Raw genomic sequence first — 22,988 nt, 5'->3', positions numbered from 1 at the left:
TTTCGAGAGCCCAATTTTTTAAACTTAAACTTCTTCTAACGCCATTTCTTCAAAATAGACTCGCCCAGGCCGTGTATTTTGTGGAAGAGCCACACTCAAGGGGCCAAAGAGCCGCATGTGGCTCGCGAGCTGCAGTTTGCCGACCACTGGTATACCTGAACTCCAAAGAGCCTTCCAGGTCTGACCATCTGTGCTTTATTCAGCATTCACGGTATTGCCAGGCCCTGAGTAAGATCACCTCTGTCCTCAGGTTACAAACTCTTTGAGAGAAGAAGTCACATCTTAATTACCCTTGCTAGCCTCTCACCACTTACCACAGGCACTGTGCAAAGAGAAGGTGCTCAATATATTTGTTGACTAAATGTGTGATTCATGGGGAGGAGCATGGGCTTGGGAGTTAGACATAACTGAGGTCCCATCCTGTTTTGACCCTTGCAAAGGAATGTCACTTAATTTCTGTATCTGTTTCTTTCTTCATCGAGTGGCAATACACAAGAGTGCTTCCCTCACAGGGTTGCAGAGAGGATAATGCATGGTAAGCACTTAGCATCGTGCTTGGCACATTAAAAACTGCTCAATAAATCTTAGTTCCTTTCCTTGATGGATTCTCCAACCTTCTCTTACCCTTGTCACTGGCTGGTAGGGACATGCTGAACCCCTTTGTTGTCTCCCCCAGTTGAAGCTGGCAACTAATTTCTACTGCTGGCGGCGGACAGCAAACCTGCTATGCCAGGTCCTGCGTGATGAAGGAAGAAAACAGGTTCCCTGGAAAGCCCTCCCCTGGATTCTGATTCCCATGCAGTCCCTGCTCCTCTGTGGTGCAGATGTCCCCTCTGTCTAGACAGCTCTCCCCAGAAGAAATTGCCAACCACAGACTGTCTGATGACAAAGCGTGCCCCAGACACTAGTCCTCTTACACACAATTCATTCAACCCCGTTCAGAAAAGAACAAGCCAGGCTCCCACCTCCTAAGCAGAGGGGAATCTAGGGGAGCAGGAGTGGCTGGGTGGCTTCTTTTTTCATTAATTTATCCATCCATCGATCCAACCATCCATCCACCCACCTTTGGTTGAATGTCTTCCAGGTGGTAGGCATGGGGCATACCTAGATAAATAATGCCCCCTTCCCTTCCCAAACTCATAATATTGGGGGAGATGGACACAAAATAAATATGAAAGGTGTGGCCATTACACTGACAGGGAACACTCAGGGAGGGTTGGCTCACTGTGTGCCAGGCACAGTGCTATGTACTTTAGATGCATGATTTCATCACCCCGTGAAGTAAGTACTATTATTGTTACCCTTTTCCCCAGGAGCCAACTCTCGGAATTTAGATAACTTGTCCAGGGTTGCACGGCTACTGAAAAATCAGGATTCAAATTCAGTCTGATCCTTGCATCAGCACTTGCCGTCAGACCTCTAAGGAGGGAATCACCACCTCCATTCAGGAGGAATGGGAGGGGCCCCACAGAGCAGGGGGTTTCAGAGCTGGGCCTTGAGGGATGAGTCATGGGAGACCAAAGAGGTATCAAAGATTCTGGAAATGAGTGGGACTCTAACCAATGGAAATGAGGGCCAGAACTTTCCGAATGAAAGAAAAAGCATGAGCCAGGTTTGGGAAGGCAGGGTATACCGAGTGGGAACACACTGGGAAGAGCCTGGAATGCCAGGGTAAGGGACTTGGGACCTCTGCAGGAGGGAGTGAGGAGGGACTTGAGATGTCTGGGCAGGGGATCCATATGCTTTAGGAAGTCTGCTCCAGTGACCCATGGAGAATGGTTCGGAAGGGGCAGGAAGCTGATCTGGGACTTGCCCCAAGGTTTTTGATTGTGGTAGCAGGGAGGGAGATTGTGACGGAACTGTTGATGATGCCCACGTGGATGTCAGAGTTCAGGGAACCACAGAGTGCAAACTTGCCCTGTCCAATCATGCCACTCCCTTATCGAAGCCCTTCCCTGGCTCCCATCATAAAGCCCCAGGTCCTTCACCTGGCATTCGAGGCTTCATGAGCTGACCCTTTTCTGCCCCCCAGCCTCATCTCGACCACTTTCCCCTACTCTAGCGATATCTACAGACCAAATTCTCTCTGTAGCCTCTGTGCCTTTGCACATGCTGTTCCTTCTACCAGGGAACTTCTCTGCTCCCCTTCCCTCTTGTTTGCTCAGATGCCTCCTACCCCCTTGGAGGCTCAGTGCAGGGGTTGCCCTTGCCCACCTCCCAGGTGGGGCCTGCTTTCCTCTTAGCCCCTTAAGCCCCTGCTACCTCTGTCCCTCCCCCGACATTGGGTTGTGCTTAACTGCATGTGGGCTTTTTCTCCCGGACTGTGAGCTTCCTGAGAGTGGGGTCTGTGCTTCACGCACCCGCTGGCCCAGGGTGAGGGCTGAGAGGCTGACCCAGCTTTTTGCTTAAACCAACTTTCCAGTGGCATTTACCATCTTGACCTGCTCTTGTTGTTCAATGATGTAAGTTTCGTTAGCGTGTGCTGAGATGCTGCGCATCTCTCCGATCCCTTCTGTTTCTCACCCCTGGTCAGGGCAGCTTCTGGAGCTGTCAGGTCTTTTCCGTGGGGACAGAGACCTGGTGTGTCTATATTTACTCTGCCATGTGGATTTCCCTACTGCAGGGTCTCAGGCTGGGACCCTGGCAGCAGCTGCAAATGCTTGTGCTGCATGGCTAGGACCCCTTCCTCCTCTAGGACTGCTCACCTTGGGGTGTCAGCAGCAGCATCTATTTGGCGAAATGCCTCCATTTGGCATTTCCTATTTCCTACTTGGGAAGAGAGCCCAGGACCTGAGTAGAGTGAAGAAGGCCGAGAGGGGTGAGGCTGCACATAACTCTTGTCTATTTGCCAGTGATTGATCTGCCTGGGGTTTGCACTGAGACAAAAAGAACTTTTGCATTAGTAATGACCATTGATCACAGCCTCCCAAAAAAGAAAGACTGAGAGAGATGAAGGCTCCAGGCCGATCACCAACTGGTAAACCAAGAGAGTGAGGTGAGGTGTGGAGAAAGGAGGGGAGGGCCAGTGGGGAGGGAATTTGTAGAGCAGGACACTAAGAAGAATGCCAGGAGGGGCTGCCGAGTTTTTGGTGTGCCAGGTGTTCAACAGCTGTGTGGGCTGCAAAAACACCAGCGGCAGTGGGTGCTGCTGGCCTCTGCTACACCCAGCTAACGAGATTTCACAAGAACTATTGCCAGGGACAGAGGGGCACTTCACAATGATAAAGGGGTCAACTCATCAAGGGCTCATAATGGCAAGTGCACTTAACAACAAAGCGTCGAGATACATGGAGTCCAAATTGGCAGAGAGCCTGTAAGGATAGAGTCCAGCTCCCCGGGAGCCACATGAAACCTGGACACCAGCCGTGCCCAGCGTGGGGCCTCTTCAGTGGGCATTTCTCATTGTTCCTCTTTGTGCCCTCGTCTCTCAACCCTGGTTCTCTGGAAGCAGGTAGATTCATCCCAGCATCCCCATACCTGCTGGAACCTGGGGGGTTGCCTCCCCTTACTTGGAATCTGCTGTTGGAACGAGGGAAGGAGCTGCCTCTCTGACCTCAGCTCCTGCCATTCACGCGGCCCCAGGACCTGCTGGCCACTGTCCCCTCGGGGTCTCTGGGTGCTGTCCCTCACTGGAAGCTGTTCCCCTCCATTTCTGCAGGGCCCCTCCCTCACCTCCTGTCTTTGTTCAGATGCCACTTTCTCAGTGAGACCTCCCTGTTCAGTGCCTCCCCTCACTCTCTATCTCCTTCCCCTGCTTTATTTCTTCCAAACCCCTTACCCCTATAAACGTTCCTAAGTTTTACTTACCACATTCATTAAGCTCCACTGGATCCACTTCTGTTTTGTTCTCGGCTATATTCCCAGCGCCTAGCAAGCCTGATGCGCAGTGGGTTGGTCAATACCTGTTAACTGAAGAAAAAAATCCAACTAGGGATGGACACAGGGGACAGGGACGGATGGGGAAGCTAGGCTTTCACAAGGGTCTCTGGCCATGGCCCACCTCTCACCACCCTCTACTCCGGACCCAAGACACCCGCTCTCCTACAGGTGGGGACTGGGGAGCCCTGGGACTGGGGCGGCGGCAAGGGCGGAGGTGGGGGTTGGAGGTGGGACTCGGAGCTCCCGCAGGACCTGGACTGGAAGGGGCCGGGCCGAGCCAGGCTCCCGGCGGGCGGGCGGGCGGGGGGCCTAGTGAGGAGGAAGCCTGGCGGGGGAGGCGCTGGGGGAGGGGAGCGAGGAGGAGTGGCGGGCGCGGGAAGGGGAGCGCGAGACAGAGCCGCAGGGCGCTGGGAGGGGCGGAGGGAGCGCGGGAGGGCGCGGGCCGGGAAGGGCCCGGGGCAGCGGGCGGGAGGCGCCTGGAGCTCGGCTCGGGTGGCCTCGGAGATGAGGCTGCTGCTGGCGGTGAGACTAGACGCGGCGCGTGGAAGCAGGACCCGGGAGGGCGAGCCGGGGGCTGGCACCTGCGTGGCGGGAGCGGGTAAGCGCTCGGAGTCTGTGCCGCCGGGGAGGGGCGCGCCGGGGCCCCGTGCGGCTCGCAGTGTGGCCGCCGCGGCCATCCCGGGCCACCTCGCCGGAGCCAGGGCGGAAGAGGGCGCCTGGGCTGGGGCCTTGGCCACCCGGGACGTCCCACCTCCCGGAGCCTTTGGACGGGAGGCGCGCGGGGAAGAGGGTCCCCGAGGACCTGCCCCGTCCGAGGGGAGTGTCCGGGGGCGCCGTCCAGGGTCCCACGATGGAGGGTGGGCCGAGGCTGCGCTCGGAGGCAGCTGCGGGGTCCCGGGCGCGCGTTCGGATGCCGGGTGTGGAAGCGAGGTTTGGTAGGGGCAAAAGGCGCGCCCCCCAGGTAGGGGGCTGCGACACTCCTACGTGGCCTCTGTGGCCGAAGGAAGCGGGCGCTGCCCCCTGCCGGCCAGGTCGGGGTGCGGCGCTGCGCGGGGCCGCCCTTTTCTGGAGGGGCGTTGAAGGAGCTTCCAGGATGGAACCTGGGCTCCAGACCAGAAGCCCGGTGGGCCCGGACTGGTTTTGTGACCTTGGGCAGGTCATTGCATCTCTTCGAACCTCAGTTTGCACATCTATCAAATGCAGGGTATACTTCTCCCACCCTGCGAGATTCGGGGGATTGTATGAGCTGCCGAATGGATGCCTTTTTATAAACTGTAAAGTTCTGTAAAGATCCTAGCTAATCACATAATGTCAGAACTGGAAGGGCACTAAGAAATCTGCTTTATTGCAGATGTGGAGAGTGGGAATAAATCTTTCCCAAGGTCACACTGCTTGTGACAGAATATAAGACTAAAGCCCCCCAGCTCTGGGGAGGTGCAAGGATTAAGAGTAGGGACCCTCTCCCTAGCTGGTTTGGCTCAATGGATAGAGCATCGCCTGCGGACTGAAGGGTCCTGGGTTCGATTCCGGACAAGGGCACATGCCCTGGTTGCTGGCTCAATCCCCAGTGGGGGGCTTGCAGGAGGCAGCCAATCAATGATTCTCTCTCATCATTGATGTTTCTGTCTCGTTCTTCCTCTCTGAAATCAATAAAAATATATATTTTTTAAAAAAGAGTAGGGGCTCTCTATCAGACTGGCTGCATTACAACCCAGGCTTGGCTATTTACTAGCTGTGTGACCTTGGGAAAGCCCTTAACCTCTCTGAGCCTCGGTTTCCTTCCATGTGAAGTGGGGATAAGAATGTCCGCCTCACAAGCTTGCTGTGCAAATCAGATGAGGTCATTGTTCAGCACAACCTCGCAACCTCTTCCTTGGACTCGGCCCCCAATGTGGGTCTGTTCTCTCCCCTGGACTGCATAGCCACTGGCCAGGGTCTCAGCCTTCCTTCCAACGACATCGAGGGCCCTTTACCCACAGCAGCAAGCAAGGCCGCTTGAGCAGGTGGGCCTCCTCCAGCCTTTGATCCTGTCCAGCTGGTGGGGAGAAAGGGGTGGTCTCTGTCCTTGAGGCATCCAGGGAAGCCAGGACCGAGAGGGTCGCATAGGAGGGAGGGAGCTGACCAGCTGGACCTGACTGGTAGGACCTAGGGCCTCCTCTCCTCCCCACAGTGCCCAGTGCAGGCCCAGAAACACAGGGGTGCTTCCTCAGAGTGTGCCAGTTAGGTCATTCCTTCTCTCCTAGGCTGCAGGTGGATGATTGGTCTTTTTGGCGACTGGGATGTGAATCTGTGCTGAAATACAGAATCTCAGAGCTGAGAGTTCCCAGGATCTAGGAAGTTCCTCTCATTGCACAGATGGCTCCTGTCCGAGGCCCACAGAGGGGCGGGGGTCTGCCCAGGTCACGTCTGTCCTCCAGGGAGCTGAACTCAGCAGACAGTGTTCAGTCGTTAACTTTCTCAGCAGCCGCCCCGACGCCGCTGACCACTCCTTCCCTCTGGGAACACTCTTCTGGCTCCTGCAACTCAATACTGTCTGTTTTGCCTACTGCGTCTCTGTTTTTGCAGGTTCATCCTCCTTTCTCTAGCCATTAGCTCCTCGGCTCTCCCAGGTCCTTCTCTCCTCTCCTAGCAGACACTCTCCCTGGGTGGTCTCATCCACCCCATTGGCTTGAGTGACTACCTCTCTGCACATGACCTCATAGATGAATGTGTCCAGCCCAGAACTCTCAGGCGGGTGGCAGATTGGGTGAAGTGCTAAAATGAACCCGAAGCAGGGGCGAGCTAACAGAGGATGAGAACTACTTTATGTTGGCTGGTCAGCGCTTTGCCTAAGAGGTGATATTTAAGGGGAGCAGATGGTAGGAAATGAGGCCAGAGAGGTGGCTGGTTGGGGCGTGGGGGCCCAGTTAACACAGGACCTTGTGGACCATGGTGCGATTTTTTAAATTTTATTTAGATATGGGAGCCAATGGAGAGTTTCAGACAGGAGAGAGAGAATGCAGTTATTTCTCCAGGGCTCACTTGAGCCCTGGAAGAGGAGTCGCTCTATATCTTTTTTTTTAATCTTGTGTTTTTTTTGGGGGGGGAGTTGCTCTGTATCGATTGCAGCCTGCAGTGCTCCTGGCACTGGAGTGGGGGGGGGGGGTAGCTCCTCCAGGAGCTTCCACCACAGGCACAAACCAACCTGGCGTCAGGGGAGGGTTTACAGGAGGCACATTTTGCATCTGGCTGACAGGGAAGGCTTCCTAGAGGAAGTGGCTTTTGAGAGGCCCTCAGAGAACGGAGAGTAGATTTCAATAGATGTGTATGAAAGAGAGTGGGACGGATTGCTCTCCCAGGCAGAGGGCAGTCTGTCAGCCTGAACCAAGACACAGATGCCCCAAATGTGTGTAGAGAAGTCAGGGGAAAGGAGACAGAACCTACAGAGGAATGAGAGGTCATGCTAGGGAGGGAGTCCAGAGAGCAAGGTCCTGGATTTGGCCACTTACTTGCTGTGTGACCTTGAGCTGATTGCATTACCGTTCTGGGCCTCAGCTTCCTCATTTGTAAAAGAAAAGTAATTGGTTACATGCTGAGTAAGAGAGAGAGGGAGGGAAGATTCTAGATGTTGGGGATGGGTGAATAAGCCTACCAAGGAGGAGACAGGAAGGACTGATATGGATGAGGAAGATGGTGGCTCAGTTGAGGTGGGGGCCCCTGTGGTACATCCAGGAGGAATGACCGAAGGACATTTGGGGCCAGAGGTACAGGGTGTTGAAGGTAAAACCGTCAGTGTTCTTTCATTCATCCTTTGAGTAAATCCCTCCTGAACCACTGTAAGCATTAAGCCCAAAACCTACAGCTGTGAGCAAACCAGTCTCTGCTCCCGGAGTGGACCATCTTGAGGGAGAGAGCCCCATGGCATTGGACTGCAGGATGATGAGAGACACGCATGTCAGTCATAAACGTAAGGCACTTGTTGGACAGAGGAGAGTGGGCCCCATTTGGGTGGAAAGGGTACACACATTTCAGCCAAGAGGAGACGGTTGAATTCGATCCTGAGGTTGAAGTTGGAATTGGGCAGGTGGGTGAGGAGGACGGATACCTGCTGGGCATTTTCAGCAGGGCTGAAGGTCTGCATTTTATTGCCTGCTGCCAGACGGCTGAGGGCGGTTAATACCCTACACGGAGGGTACTGGGCTTCATGACACAGCACACGTGTCCCCCACCCCTCTGGAAATCAGGTCCAACAGGAAGACAGGCAGTCAGCAAGTGAGCCCCGTTGAGGGGAGTCCAGTGTTAATGCGTGATAAGGAGACCAGTGGAGTGGGGCGGAGGGAGTGACCACTATCATTCCTAGGATCCAGAGGAACCTCCAGAGCAGTGGTTCTCAACCTTCCTAATGCCGCGACCCTTAGTACAGTTCCTCACGTTGTGGTGACCCCCAACCATAAAATTATTTTCGTTGCTACTTCATAACTGTAATTTTGCTACTGTTATGAATCGTAGTGTAAATATCTGTGTTTTCCGATGGTCTTAGGTGACCCTGCTAGCGGTTCTCAACCGCGACCCACAGGTTGAGAACCGCTGCCGTAGAGCCTAAGACCATCGGAAAACACAGATATTTACATAACGATTCACAACACAGACGTGGTCCCAGGTTCCAGGCGAGGTTCCCCAGGGCCACTGCAAGTTTTCCTAGAAGCAGGGCCCACATCTGTGTTGCTCATGCCAACATGTGGCTTTAAGTACATAGATGCTGAGTGGATGAGGAAAAAGCTATTGCAATGGTTGAGAAACTTGCCCAAAGTCAGAGAATTAGTGAATGGCAGAGCTGGGGAGCAAATGCAGGCTACCTGACTCCTAAACTTGGGCGCCTATTCGTGGCTGTGTTGTGCCTCCCAGCAGGGAAAGCAGATGGTGAGTAGCGGGATGGGATCCTATAAACACTAACAAATTCGGTGTTTAATTTCTAGGAAATGAATTCCTATGGTTAGTACCTTGTTTATTCAGTCTGGAGAAAACAGCCTCTCCTCTGTCCTGGAAATGGTTTAACTCACCAGCTAAAGTGCTCTCTGGGAACTCGAAGAGCAGCATCTGGTGGGAGGGGCAGGAGCTCCAGGGCCAGGGGATACAGCCCTTAAGGGTTCTTGCAGAGTGTGGTCTGCCCTGAGAATCTGCTCACAGAATTACTCCCTTAGTGTGGAAACTCAAATGGGAGATGTGTGTGTTGGGGGCGGGGGGAGGGGGCCTTGAAAATGCCAAAAAGCACATTGTGTGAAACAGATGTGGGAGCCTCTGGATACTTCTGTCGTTCATCTCAAGTTCATGCTGCAAACTGGAGGCAGTAGGAGTGCTGATGGGAATCTGAAGACTTGAGCTCTGCCTGTAACTCACTGTGTGACCTTGGGCAAGTGTCTTACCCTCTCTGTTTCTCTCTCCTGTCCATGAAGGAATTGGATTAGATGAAGAGTCCTTCCTGCTCTGACACTCTGACATCCCGCTTGAACCCTAGGGTTGACACTACTATTATCCCTTGTACAACTAACTCCCTGTGGCCCATGGGTGCTTGTTAGAAATACAGAATCTCAGCCCTGACCGGTTTGGCTCAGTGGATAGAGCGTCGGCCTGCGGACTGAAGGGTCCCAGGTTCGATTCCGGTCAAGGGCATGTACCTGGGTTGCGGGCACATCCCCAGTGGGGGGCGTGCAGGAGGCAGCTGATCGATGTCTCTCTCATCGATGTCTCTCTCATCGATGTTTCTAACTTTCTATCCCTCTCTCTTCCTCTCTATAAAAAATCAATAAAATATAAAAAAAAAAAGAAATACAGAATCTCAGGTCCTGCTCCAGGCCCACAGAATCAGAACCTGCATTTCCCATAAGGTCTCCAGGTAATGCTTGGGCCTATTCAGGGTGAGGATCACTCAGGAACCACATTCTCGCCTTCTGTCTGGGCTGTGCTGAGTGCTGAATGAAGACGTCTGTGTACCCTCCCATCAGCAAAAAGAGGCCCTTTCAAAGGACGTGATCAAGCCTGGCATACAACAGGTACCCCGCAAAGATTTTTTGAATGTGTCCAGGCCTGTGTGGGGTAAATATGTGTGGAATGAGGAAGGGAGTGGAACTGACTTTACTCAGCACCTTTATGAGTGGCGGAGCATGGAGTCGAGTAAGCCCAGGTTCCAGTCCTAGCTTGGGATTTAGGCAAGCCATTTCTCTGGGCCTCAGTCCCCTCCCCCTGGGAGATGGGAAGAATAATAATGGGACTGACTTCCGAGGGTCGTGGTCAGACTTAATGAGTTGATAGAGGAGGAGCACTTGAAACAGTGTCTGGTTCATAGTAAGCTCTTAATAATGTTGGCCATTACTTTACAGTTACTGCTCTTCCAGCCCTTTACCAGGATTGCGTTGATTTCTCTGAGGACAGTCTCACAATGACCCCTAGAGGGCGATATCACCCTGTTGAGAACCACTGGTTCTAGAGCAGTGATACCCAAGAGAAGGAGAACGGAAGTCACAAATATAATTTTAGATTTAGAAAATTTAGAGATAGCCAAGTTAAAAAAAGTGAAATTAATTTCAATGATATATTTTATTTACTCAACATATCCCAATCATTAACATGTAACATATAAATATGATTAATGAGGTATTTTTCATTCTTTTTGGAACCAAGCCTTTGAAACCCAGTGGTTTTTACACTTACAGCACATCCCAGATGCCGCATTGCGAGTCTTCACTGGCCACAGATGGGCAGGAGTGGCTGTCCCGGGATTCCTTAGCGCCGGCTCTCATCCCAGTCATGCCACCTTGGTGGCCTTGGGCTAGTCATTTCACCTCGCTGGGCCTCAGTTTTTTCATCTATAAAATGGGAACTAATTCTGCCTCAAGGAGTGGTAAGTGGGCAGGTGGTGAGAGTTTAAAACCCCTTTGCCCACTTCCTCAGAGGCCTCATTCTCTTGGCCGTGGCTGGTCCATGCTGAACCCAGAAGGCAGCACGGGCGGTAGAAGCACGGAGCTGAGCTGAAGGGGATGCCAGGCTTTGCTCTGTGGTCTTGTGCAAGTCACCCTCCTCTCTGGGCAGCAGCACTCTCAGCTGATTGGATGACATCATTTGAAAAGTTCCTTCTAAATCATGTTGCCCGGGAGGGGCTGTTCATCATAACTAACGGGAATTAATGGAGCAATTACTGCATGGCCGGTGTTTTCTCTTAAGCTCACGCAAACGTAATAGCAGTTAGAGGTTGGTACTGGTACTGTCCCCTTCTCCACCTGAGGAAACTTAAGCTTAAAAATGTTAGGTGAGCCAAAACCGGTTTGGCTCAGTGGATAGAGCGTCGGCCTGCGGACTGAAAGGTCCCAGGTTCGATTCCGGTCAAGGGCATGTAACTTGGTTGCGGGCACATCCCCAGTAGGAGGTGTGCAAGAGGCAGCTGATCGATGTTTCTCTCTCATCTATGTTTCTGACTACCTATCCCTCTTCCTTCCTCTCTGTAAAAGAAATCAATAAAATATATTTAAAAAAAAAAATGTTAGGTGACAAGCGCAGGGTCTCCTTTTGACCAGCAAAATGGATGCCTAAAGTTGTGAGGCACTTAACCATTACTTCTTTAGGTAAACTTTTTACAAAAACGAAAGTACCCAAAATACAAGTGTGCAGCCTGATGCATTTTCACAAAGAGAACACACCCAGCTCAAGAAACAGAGCATGATTTGTACCCACAAGCCCCCTCATGCTTCTTCCCAGTCCCTGCACTCCCTCCGGCCAGGGCGTGACGAAAGCATGACTTCTATCAGCATAGGTCAGTGTTGCCTCTTCTTGAACTTTATGAAGTTTGAATCACATCTGGTGCCATAATGTTGAGCTGCTTCTGCTCAACTTTATGTCTGTGCGATTTCCTTTCTGTGGCTGTGTGTAGCAGGGAGCTGGGTCCACCCTCAGTGATACACAGTGACGTATAGTGAGGCATTCTATATGAACAAGCCACAGCGGATTTATCCATTCTCCTGTTGATGTCTGTCTGGGTGGTTTTCAGGTTGGGGTTGTTAAATAATGCTGTTGCCAGCAATTCTTGCACAAGTCTTTTGGTGGACATACATGTTTTTGTTTGTTTTAGAGCTGAGAGTGGAAGTTTTGGTTCAGAGGTTGGGCTACTTTTTAATTTTCTACATTTTCCAGATTTTATAATTAGAGAAACTAAGGTGAAAGATGAACTTGCTCGAGATGCTGATTAGAGTCCTGGCGGGTGTGGCTCAGTTGGTTGGGCGTCGTCCTGTGCACTGAAAGGTCACCGGGTCGATTACCAGTCAGGGCACATGCCTGGGTTTCGGTCCTTTGCTCTTGCTTCAATGCTTCTCTCTCCCTCTCCCTCCCTCCCTCTCTAAAACCAATTTTAAAATCTTTAATTAAAAAAAGGATAATGATTAGAGATCAAAACTTGCACTCAAGCCGAAACCGGTTTGGCTCAGTGGATAGAGCGTCGGCCTGCGGACTGGAGGGTCCCGGGTTCGATTCCGGTCAGGGGCATGTACCTTGGTTGCGGGCACATCCCCAGTGGGAGGTGTGCAGGAGGCAGCTGATCGATGTTTCTCTCTCATCGATGTTTCTAGCTCTCTATCCCTCTCCCTTCCTCTCTCTGTAAAATATCAATAAAATATATTTAAAAAAAAAAAAAAACTTGCACTCGAATATAGATCTACAGATGGATAGATATGGATAGACACACACACCCATGTTAAAACTTTTCTCACATCTATTATTTTTTATTTCACCCTCTTGACACATCCCGCAGATAGATTTGATGCCCTGATTTTACCGGGGAGAAAACGAGGCTGTGGGAGGTTCCAGGAGATAGAAAGATGAAATAACAGCTGTGGATGCACTTTGCCCAAGCGGGAGAACTCTGCAGATTCATGGAGGCTCGTTTCCCTGTGCAGGGCTTGCTCATCCGTGCCGCACAGCTTCCAGAGAAAGAACAGACAGATGCAAAATTCGTCTGTGGGGATTATTCTACTGCGACAAATCTTTATCACAGAACCTTGGTTTTTTTCCTCCGAAAGGATGAGGCTGGCTTCTGAGCATACATTAAACCCATCCATCCTCTTTGTTTCTGGCAAAGTTTTATGACTCAGTTAAAATCAAGGTCCTTTGGAAAGGGAAGGCGATGATGTCCCTGGGTGGGACGCCTTGGGTAAGAGTGATAAAAGGAACGTGTGCTGTGTGGCTGCCCGGTGAGGCATGTTTTCCCTTCTTCACTGAATCCACACAGCAGTTCTGGGAGGAAGATGCTGTTAACCTCAATTTACAGACCAGGAAGAATAGCCAGGAGGTGGAATGAATCGCCTCCGTCCACAGTAGGGCCTGCTTGGTGGGAAGGAACTGAGAATCCTGTCTTGTGACTGTTTCTTAGGGCCTGTTGTGTCCGTTTGAACTGGCTCAACTAGGAAGAGTAGGCGTTGGTACCACTGAGGTTTCCTGGTCACGGAGGTCACTGATGGGCCTCTGAGGGTTGGAAGGATCATCTCTGGGGCTGGAAGGCTCCTTCCTCCTCCTCTCCTGGGGCAGGTGGTCCCTCTCCACCCCCGCTCCTTTCTCTGCTTCGTTCTCCTGCCTCTTTCTGCAGATCTGTTGTCTTTGTTTACTTATGGCTTTTCTGCTCCCCCAAAACTTGCCCTGGATTTGGTCATGGCTGTGGCCCAACTCCAGCCTCAGGATCCTTAGCTTTCCATCATCTGTCTGCCCAGCGTTTCCATTCTGCATTCCCGAGAGAATCTGCCTGGTTCATATCGGGTCCCATATCCATCCTGGTCCCATCAGCTGTGGTCAGTGGTGGCCTGTGGAACCATTTGGGATTGGAACTCAGGTCTATGTGCCTGCTTTCCCCGCCTTCATCCCTCTGCAGAGATGCTGGAGCTGGGGGATGCATGGTGTGCTGGAGTCCTGTGATCTGGACGCCAGGGGAGACGCTGCTGGGCTGGGGAGAAGCTGAGGCAAGTCCAGCTGTGCTGACGGCTTCCGGAGTGTGGTGGGCAGGGGAGAAGCTCCCTGGCCTGGCGGACAGGTAGTTCTAACAAAAGCAGACATCGTCACTGAAATGGACAGTGTCGCCTTGTTTCTGGTAAGGGAAGAGACCTTGTTGGAGACCTGAATATGGTTGGACACATCAAAGAGAAACCGGAGAAGTCATCATTTACTCTGCTGGGCATCTGGATCCATGATCTTCCCAGTTCTTCCCCAACTCCTGTGAGGTCTGGATTCGCACCTCCATGCCCGGGCTATGCAGGCCCGGGAGCTCAAGTGACTTGCCCAGTGGCCACAGAGAGAAAGTGGAGCAGAGATTGGGGCCTGAGCCTGCCTGACATAAAACATGTGCTTCTCACTACTGCCCTCCATCTTTGTTACCATGGTAACATTTGTTCAGGACTCTACAGCATATCATATTCATGATCTTATTGGACTATTCAGCACCCCTTTGGGGCAACATAGCCATGCTTATGTTCCCATTTTACCTCGGAAGAACTGATGGTCAAAGAGAAATTGTGACTTGCCCTTGATTACCTGCTGGTCAGTGGCAGAGCTGGGACCAGAACCCACGTCTTTGGACTCAAATATATTTATCAATAGGTATTAAAGTGTCAAAATATATCAATGTTATTGCTAGTAGTGTGGTTCTATATATATATATATGTATATATAAATAAAAGCATAATATGCAAATCGACCGAATGGCCAAACAGCAGAATGACCATCCGGACAACCTTCCAGATGAAGCCAGGGTTGCGAGGGCTGAGGCAGCTGGGGCTGCGAAGGCTTACTCTTGCACGAATTTCGTGCATCTGGCCTCTAGTATATATATAATGTACAAAATTGTTGAAGAAAAACAGTGAATATATCATTCCCTCCAAAAGTATTATACATATAACACACATACAGATTAAAGAAGAAACATAAACACCCATGTACCCTCCATCACCTTAAAAAATAAAACATCATTGCCTAGTTGGCGTGGCTCAGTGGCTGAGCATCGACCTATGAATCAGGTCTGATTCCTGTCACGGGCACATGTCTGGGTTGCTGGCTCAATCCCCAGAAGGAGGCGTGCAGGAGGCAGACAATCGATGATTCTCTCTCATCATTGATGATTCTATTTCTCTCTTTCCCTTCCTCTCTGAAATCAATAAAAATATATTAAACAACAACAACAAAAATAGGACATCATTGATATCTTTGAAACCCCTCCACAATTATATTCCTACATTCTTTCCTCTCCAGGTATAATTTTATATTTAACTAGTAGCCCATCACGCGATATTGCGCGCAGTAGGCCACCTGCCCCTTCCGCGGGAGCTGGCGGGAACCGCAGCACGCCACCGGAAGCCACACTGCTTCCACGGGAGCCGCACGGCTTCCGTGGGAGGTGGAAGCCAGCCGCCGGCACCCATGGGAGCTGGGAGGGACCCGCACTGTTTCCGCAGGAGCCAGGAGGGACTTGCGCTGCTTCTGCAGGAGGCGGGCCGCCGTCTCCTCTCCGGGCCTGTGCTTGGCCGCGGAGGCTGCAGGCCAGCCCCCCTGTCCGTGTCCGCTCCGGCTCCGAGGGGCCGGCCCCCCTGGCTCTGTCTCCATCTCCGCTCCGGGCCTCACCTGCACATGCAACCTCCTCCTGTCTGGTCGTGACCCGTTACAGAGTCCCGGCCTAATTTGCACATTTCCTCTTTATATAGATAGATGTTTGCTTGCTTTTCCTTCTGTGTTGCCACATATTTATACCTCTAAGCCGTTTGTTTCTTCTTGCATGTTTTTTACTTTGACACTCGGTGTTATGTTTGTGAGAATGGGTGCTGCTTTGGTCCACCAGTTGTGCTTCTCTGCAGCACCTCATCCTAGGAATATGCCCCATTCCATCACGCTGTTGATGGATGTTGGGGTGGCTTCTTGTTGTCTATTACAGCCAGTGCTACCGTGGCCATTCTGGCTGCTGTCAGCTGGGGAACACCTCCAAGAGTGTCTGTCATGCATACCTAGGAGTGAAATTACTGGGCCATGAGGTAGTCACCACATAGTTTGCTTTATGAGATAATGCCAAATTGTTTGCTAACAAGGTTCCTCCAGTTTATACTCTCCTGGTGGTAGCTGACAATTCCTGTTGCTCTACATCCTCACTGAATGACATGACATGATCAAATTGGAAATGTTTACCTATCTGTTGGGTGAGAATGGTCTCACTGTTGTTTTATTTTTTTATTATTTTTTAAAATATATTTTATTGCTTTTTTACAGAGAGGAAGGGAGAGGGATAGAGAGTTAGAAACATCAATGAGAGAGAAACATCGATCAGCTGCCTCCTGCACACCCCCTAGTGGGTATGTGCCTGCAATCAAGGTACATGCTCTTGACCAGAATCAAATCTGGGACCCTTGAGTCCGCAGGCCGACACTCTAGCCACTGAGCCAAACTAGTTAGGGCTCATTGTTGTTTTAATTTGCATTTTTAATTTTATTATTTGAAGTGTGATGGGAGAGAGGTAGTTGACTATAGCGCTACAGTCTGTATCTCCAATGGTAGCTGGATTATGGGAAGTTCCCCCAACTGTGTTCAGGATGGGGACGGACAGCAAGCAGGAGGGCCGGGCGAGGGGTGAGGCTTCTTGCAGAGCTGCAGCCAGCATTTCTGACCGAGCCCATCCATCCTGTCCTTCTTCCCAGGATGTCACCCATCAGCCTCTCAGGACTTTCGGAGTCCACGCCTTTTGCTGGAATGAGGTCATTAGAATGCCTGGAACCCAAGGAGAGGCATGGGTTTGTGGGGCAAGCACACCAGCCTTCCGTGAGAAATGACGGCGCCTCTCGCCCAGACTGTCTGGAAGGAAGAAAATTCCAAACAGTCCAACCCAACTTCACATTTTCCATGTGAACCAAAGTGGGAGGAATCTTTACAGAAGCTTTTGGGGTGGGGCAGGAGGTATCATATTTTCACCTATTTCCTGAGATCCCAAACCAACTTCACTCCTGAAGCACAAGTGCCTTAGGCCTTTCTTCCTGAATTGAGGCAGTGTGGAGAAGAATGGAAATTTCCACTCCCACGTGGGTGACCTTGGGCAGGTGACATCACCTCTCTGAGCATTGGTTGGCTCTTTGTCAGTAGGGGGCCATGCTCCCACATCACAGATCAGGTGACTCAGCTCCAGGGCCAACTCAGTGTCTGGAACATACCAAAAGCCCCATGAAAGAGATTCTAATACTATTCTTCAAACGTTGGGAATATTTTGGAGCGGGTGGCTTAAGATTGTTTTTTGTGTTTATTTTCTTATTTTTTTAAAAGAATTTTTGTAAGAGTTTATTTGAGCTGAAACTCAAGATTGGTTTTCTTAAATTGAGACTGTTTTCCCTCCTCTAGGCAGGTATATTTTTTTAATTGATTGATTTTAGAGAGAGAGGGTGGGGGGGGAGACACATCGATTTGTTGTTCCACTTTGCTTTGTATTCTTTGGTTGATTCTTGTATGTGCCCTGACTGGGGATTGAACCCACAACCTTGGCAAATCGTGACAAAGCTCCAACCAACTGAGCTACCTGGCCAGGGTTCAGCAGATATTTTTAAAAGATGAAACACCCACAATTTTGGGGAGTGGGAGGGAAACTACCACATTACAGGTTTGGCTTAGAGTTTAAAAATCCATCAATAGACATAGACTGAACCTTTCCTATAAAGCTGAGCAGAGCTCAAGGCCAGAGGGGAAGGGGGGTAGGATGATAATGATTCTTTTTTTTTTTTTTATGTGTATTTTTATTGATTTCAGAGAGGAAGGGAGAGGGAGAGAAAGAGAGAAATATCAATGATGAGAGAGAATCATTGATCAGCTGCTCCTGCATGCCCCCTACTGGGGACCTAGCCTGTAACCCAGACATGTGTCCTGAATGGGAATCGATGCTCAACCACTGAGCCATGCCAGCCGGGCATGATAATGATTCTTGACGCCTCTCAGCATATCCTGGGTGTCAAAGGCTGGCCTTGCCAGGAGCCTTGGAAACTCCACAGCAGCCCTGGGAGGCAGGCAGGGTGGCCACTGTTTGGGAGAAGAAATCTGAGACTCGGAAAGGGTACGGACCCTAGCTGGTTTGGCTCAGTGGATGGAGTCTCGGCCTGCAGACTCATGCCCAGGTTGCGGGCTCTATCCCCAGTGGGGGGCGTGCAGGAGGCAGCCAACTGATGATTCTCTCTCCTCATTGATGTTTCTATCTCTCTCTCCCTTCCTCTCTGAAATCAATAAAAATATTTTTTTTTTTTAAAAAAAAGAAAGGGTACGGGACTTGCCCGAGGTCATACAGGAGGGCTGTCATAGAACAGGGATTAGAGCCCGGATTGCCCCAGTGGTCCAAGCCACACTCTCCCCTGGGCCTGGCTGCCTCCCACCCCTGGCCTCAGCCTCCTCCAGGGCCTTAGCTCCTCCCTGCCTCTGGTCTCCCAACTCCAGCCAGCTGCTCCCTGGCCATCCTCTGGCTATGCTGTGCACTTTCTGACCTCTGGGCCTTTGCTCTTGCCTTTCCAGCCACCAGGGATATAGGCCATCCCTTTCCACTTGGACTATGGAAACCCTTGTCCTCGATGTAGCCAGCCCGTGGAACCATATGCAACCTTTAAGAAAGATGGTTGTGCCCTAACCAGTTTGGCTCAGTGGATAGAGCGTCGGCCTGCGGACTCAAGGGTCCCAGGTTCGATCCCGGTCAAGGGCATGTACCTTGGTTGCAGGCACATCCCCAGTAGGGAGTGTGCAGGAGGCAGCTGATCGATGTTTCTCTCTCATTGATGTTTCTAACTCTCTATCCCTATCCCTTCCTCTCTGTGAAAAATCAATAAAATATATTTTAAAAAAAAAAGAAAGAAAGAAAGATGGTTGTTGGGGTGATTAATAGACTATTGTTCAAAATATATTACGTTGAAAACCACACAAACTACAAGACAAATTCATACATAATTATAATCATCACTTTTTTTTTAATGTATATACACTTATTCCGCCTTGCCAGCTCCATTCCAGGGTCGGGTCCAACATGTCTTCTCTGGGCTATGAATGCTCCCAGGGCAGAGCCTGTGGGCTAAGCTGATCGGGAAGAAATGAAATTAATTACAGGGATTCCTGGTGGAGTTGTAGCAATCCATGCAAGGCAGGGAGAGACGGAGTGGGGGTGTGGATGGGGCTAAAGGATCTGGGAATTCCTCTTACCATCCCCACAGACCTAGGGGCTGTCTGCCAGGCCCCACGGACTTCAGCTGCCAGGGAAGGGCCTGCACTGGCTGCCCACTGGTTTGCCTCCCTCTGATCCTCAGTTCCAAGGTCCCCATGCCCTCAGAGCTCCCGGGCTTGCCCGTGTCCCGGATACTGAAACCCAGATTCAAGGCCAGAGGGGAAAAGAAAAGGAGTCTTCAGGATTTTCTTGTGACTAAATTTCCAGTTTCCATTGGAAAGCCGAATGTATTTTTCTGAATTTGAACTTTCACTGTGAAAAATGTCCAGGGTTTTCATGTCTTTGCTAACAAAATGGTGTTTTGTTTTTGCCTTTTGGAGGAAGGGGCTTAAGAGTCAAGCATGCTCACTCCAGGAAATTTGGAAATTTCTCGTAGAATAGAAGAAAAGTCACTTCCCCCACCAATTTCTAGAGAAATACATCCTAACAATTTGGTATCTTTCCTGGCTTCCCCCCCCCCCCTCTTTTCTTTTCCCTGCTTTTCTGTGCACAGAGTTGTTTTGTTTGGTTTCCACTGAATAAATAGAAGGATTTCTGATTCACGATTTACAGAGCTGCTTACGCGTACTTGTAACAAGCCTGTGAAGCTTCCAACAGCGATGAGACTTTGCCCGCTCTGGGAATTGTGGGGGTGGGGCACATGGCCCTCCACCGTTTGCGCCGGACATTTTGGAGAATACCAGTTTTGCTGCACCAGGGCCGCGCTAAGCAGTGTCCTTTTACTCCTATAGTTACTCTCAAGTGTCTAACTTGTCCTTCTCTCTACTTTTCTTCTTTTTAAAACCCCAGAACTCAGAACATGTGCCCTTCTCCATGAACTCACAGGGATCCGTTTGTTTTGCCTTCTCCCAGCTCATGCATTCTTCGAGTCTTGGTAACTGGAATGTTTTGTCTGTTCAGGCTCACAACCATCATTGGGACAGGAACCAACGTTAAGTACCTCATGATGTGTCGAGACAGACCTGGGAAAACTGGGAGCTGCCGACTGGACTTCCTCTGAATCAGCTGCTATTTCTTTGTGTCTCTAGTTTTCAAAGCTCCCCAGAGGCAACCTGAAATCCCCTATGGTCTCAGAATAGGATGGGGAGGGATTCTGAACTCCTCATCAAACATGTTTATCTCACAAGCCTCGGAAGGAGCCACAACGCCAAAGGCAAGAATCTCAGGGCACTGCCCACACTGGTGTGATATCCTGACGAATGTCTAACAAATCCAACATGTGTCCGGTGGGCCTAACCATTTGTGGGGCAGAGTTCCAGAACAGCGAGACCTCCTGGCATTCATCTGGCTTAGGAAAGACCTTTAACTACCACCTGGTGGTCACCTCCATGTTCTTGAAATAGTCCAGCCTTGAGGTTTCTTCACTGTGGTCTGTTCTGATGCATGGCCCCACCAGCGCGAAACAGGATGACTTTGTTCCGCGGGCAAGGCAACTGTGAAAGAAGCAGCTGTGTGTGTCGAAGTCTATGGGAAGAGAGAGCCACCTAGAATGTACCCGGCAAACCAGTCAGTGGAAGGCCTTCTGCAGGAGGCCTCCAACAGATCTCTGAATGCTACAGATACTCCAGAAGCCTGGGACCCAGGGATCCTGCAGGCCCTCCAGATTTCTCTTGCTGTGGTTCTTGCCGTCATCACGCTGGCCACGGTCCTTTCCAACGCCTTCGTGCTCACCACCATCTTCCTCACCAGGAAGCTCCACACCCCAGCCAACTATCTCATTGGCTCGCTGGCCACAACTGACCTCCTCATTTCCATCTTGGTCATGCCCATCAGCATCGCATATACCATCACCCACACCTGGAGCTTCGGCCAAATCTTGTGCGACATCTGGCTGTCTTCTGATATCACGTGCTGCACGGCCTCCATCCTGCATCTCTGTGTCATTGCTCTGGACAGGTACTGGGCCATCACCGACGCCCTGGAGTACAGTAAACGCCGGACAGCAGGCCATGCAGCGGCCATGATCGCCATCGTCTGGGTCATCTCCATCTGCATCTCCATCCCACCACTCTTCTGGCGGCAGGCCAAAGCTCAGGAGGAGATGTTGGACTGCAAAGTAAACACTTCTCAGATTTCCTACACCATCTACTCCACATGTGGGGCCTTCTACATCCCGTCTGTGTTGCTCATCATCCTCTACGGCCGGATCTACCTGGCTGCCCGGAACCACATCCTGAACACACCATCCCTCTACGGGAAGCGCTTCACCACAGCCCAGCTCATCACAGGCTCTGCGGGGTCCTCCCTCTGCTCCCTCAACCCCAGCCTTCACGAAGCGCACTCTCATTTGGCTGGCTCTGCTCTCTTTTTCAAGCAGGTGAAAATCAAGCTTGCTGATAGTGTTCTGGAGCGCAAGAGGATTTCCGCTGCTCGAGAAAGGAAGGCTACCAAAACCCTGGGGATCATCCTGGGGGCCTTTATCATCTGCTGGCTGCCCTTCTTTGTTGCATCTCTTGTCCTCCCCATCTGCCGGGACTCCTGCTGGATCCACCCAGCCCTTTTTGACTTTTTCACCTGGCTGGGCTATTTAAACTCGCTCATCAATCCAATAATCTATACTGTGTTTAACGAAGAGTTTCGGCAAGCATTTCAGAAAGTGGTCCATTTCCGGAAAGCCTCCTAGTCTTATTTGGTGGTGACTCTGGCTATCGTTTGTGTCCTATAACCCAATTGGAATTGTCTTTTTTTTATTTTACCTGAGATTTGGGTTAATCCTGATATTTGGGGTTTGGGTTCAATCAACAGAATTGTTGTGTGTGTGTTTTTTTATTCCTGTTGTCTTCTTGACTTCTAAGCCACCGAAAGCTGGGAAGCTCAGTGAAAGGGGACAAAGACTGAAGATGTCACTTAGCATAATATTTTCAGGGTTCATCCATGTTGGAGGAAACATGACCCATAGGGTTCCCCATTGATGCAATTCAGGTGGGAAACTGACTCTGTGGGAAGAGCCAGGCTCAGAAGTGGGGCTTTCTGGTCTACCAAAGTTTTTTATGGAACTCAAAGGGAGGGTTTTCATCCTCTGATTCCTTCTTAGATTGAATCTCTCCCAGTTGTTCATTTAAGGTGATATCAATGTGGAGTGACAGAGAGAGATTCAGAAGCTGGGGGCAGTGGAGTGGAAAGATTGGAACCAAATCAACTATCTTGTACCCTTCCTCCTTCTCCAGTATCTCTGATCCCTATTAATGTTCTGAAGCTAAAACCCACAATCACCCCCACTGAAGTAGATTGACAGGCTTTGAACCCACCAAGGTTTGAGTGGAACACCATTCTGATTTTCCCCCCTGAATTTTTACATGTCATACATGTCATTCTCATTCGAGATCTTAAAATGTTGAGTCTTATTAAATAAAAAGCATGAGACATCATGATCAGTAAAGTCTTTGAGTAATTTTCCCCCGCTCCCTGGATATAGAAACCTGTCAGTTCAATTTTGTCTCCAGCATTTATTGAGCACCTACCACATGCCAGGCCCTGTGCCAGAGTCCTGGCATTTGTTATCTCACTGGAACCTCCTAACAATGAAAGCCAGTATAATATGATGATTAGAGCTAAGGACCTGATACCTCAGCTCAAATCCAAGTACTACCAATTTCTAGCTGGGTAACCTTGCACAAGTTTCTTAATTCCTCTTTGCCTCACTTTCCTCAACTGTAAAATGGCAATAATAATCAGTATGTTATTGTATATTTTATTTATTTTTAAAATTTATCTTTATTGTTGAAAGTATCACAGACATCCCTTCCTCCCCATTGACCCCCTACTCCCGACTTTCACCTCCTCCTCAGACCTTCACTGCACTATTGTCTGGGTCCATGGGTTATTCATATATGCATATAAGTTCTTGGGTTAATCTCTTCCTGCCCCTTACCTTCCCTCTGAGAAT

General features: G+C 50.5%; 2 protein-coding genes and 1 long non-coding RNA gene across 5 annotated transcripts in view; 2 read left to right on the top strand and 1 right to left on the bottom strand.

Moving 5' to 3' along the window:
* Positions 1-3,902, bottom strand: part of LOC308241971 — a 48,867-nt gene extending 44,965 nt beyond the window's left edge. The window contains exon 1 of the long non-coding RNA XR_013959911.1: positions 3,808-3,902. This is a non-coding gene — a long non-coding RNA (uncharacterized lncRNA). The remainder of the gene's footprint in view (positions 1-3,807) is intronic.
* Positions 3,903-4,302: 400 nt separating this feature from the next.
* The window catches only part of LUZP1 (leucine zipper protein 1), a 120,788-nt gene continuing 102,102 nt past the window's right edge, over positions 4,303-22,988 (top strand). The window contains exon 1 of the mRNA XM_080655676.1: positions 4,303-4,477. The gene's annotated coding sequence lies outside the window, so the exon portion shown is untranslated. The remainder of the gene's footprint in view (positions 4,478-22,988) is intronic.
* On the top strand, positions 4,313-22,470 carry HTR1D (5-hydroxytryptamine receptor 1D). Of its 3 annotated transcripts, none has more exons than XM_080655684.1 (2): positions 4,313-4,401; positions 19,892-22,470. In XM_080655684.1, exon 2 carries the CDS (start codon positions 20,592-20,594, stop codon positions 21,723-21,725), a length of 1,134 nt encoding a protein of 377 aa, XP_080511810.1. In that variant the 5' UTR covers positions 4,313-4,401; positions 19,892-20,591; the 3' UTR covers positions 21,726-22,470. The 3 variants fall into 3 exon arrangements, with proteins under 3 accessions (XP_080511810.1, XP_080511808.1, XP_080511809.1); XM_080655682.1 differs by having other exon boundaries at positions 4,343-4,477; XM_080655683.1 differs by having other exon boundaries at positions 4,347-4,477; positions 20,003-22,470.

This window comes from Plecotus auritus (assembly GCF_963455305.1).
Source record: "Plecotus auritus genome assembly, chromosome: 2".
NCBI lineage: Eukaryota > Metazoa > Chordata > Mammalia > Chiroptera > Vespertilionidae > Plecotus > Plecotus auritus.
This window is presented reverse-complemented; position numbering and strand designations above follow the sequence as displayed.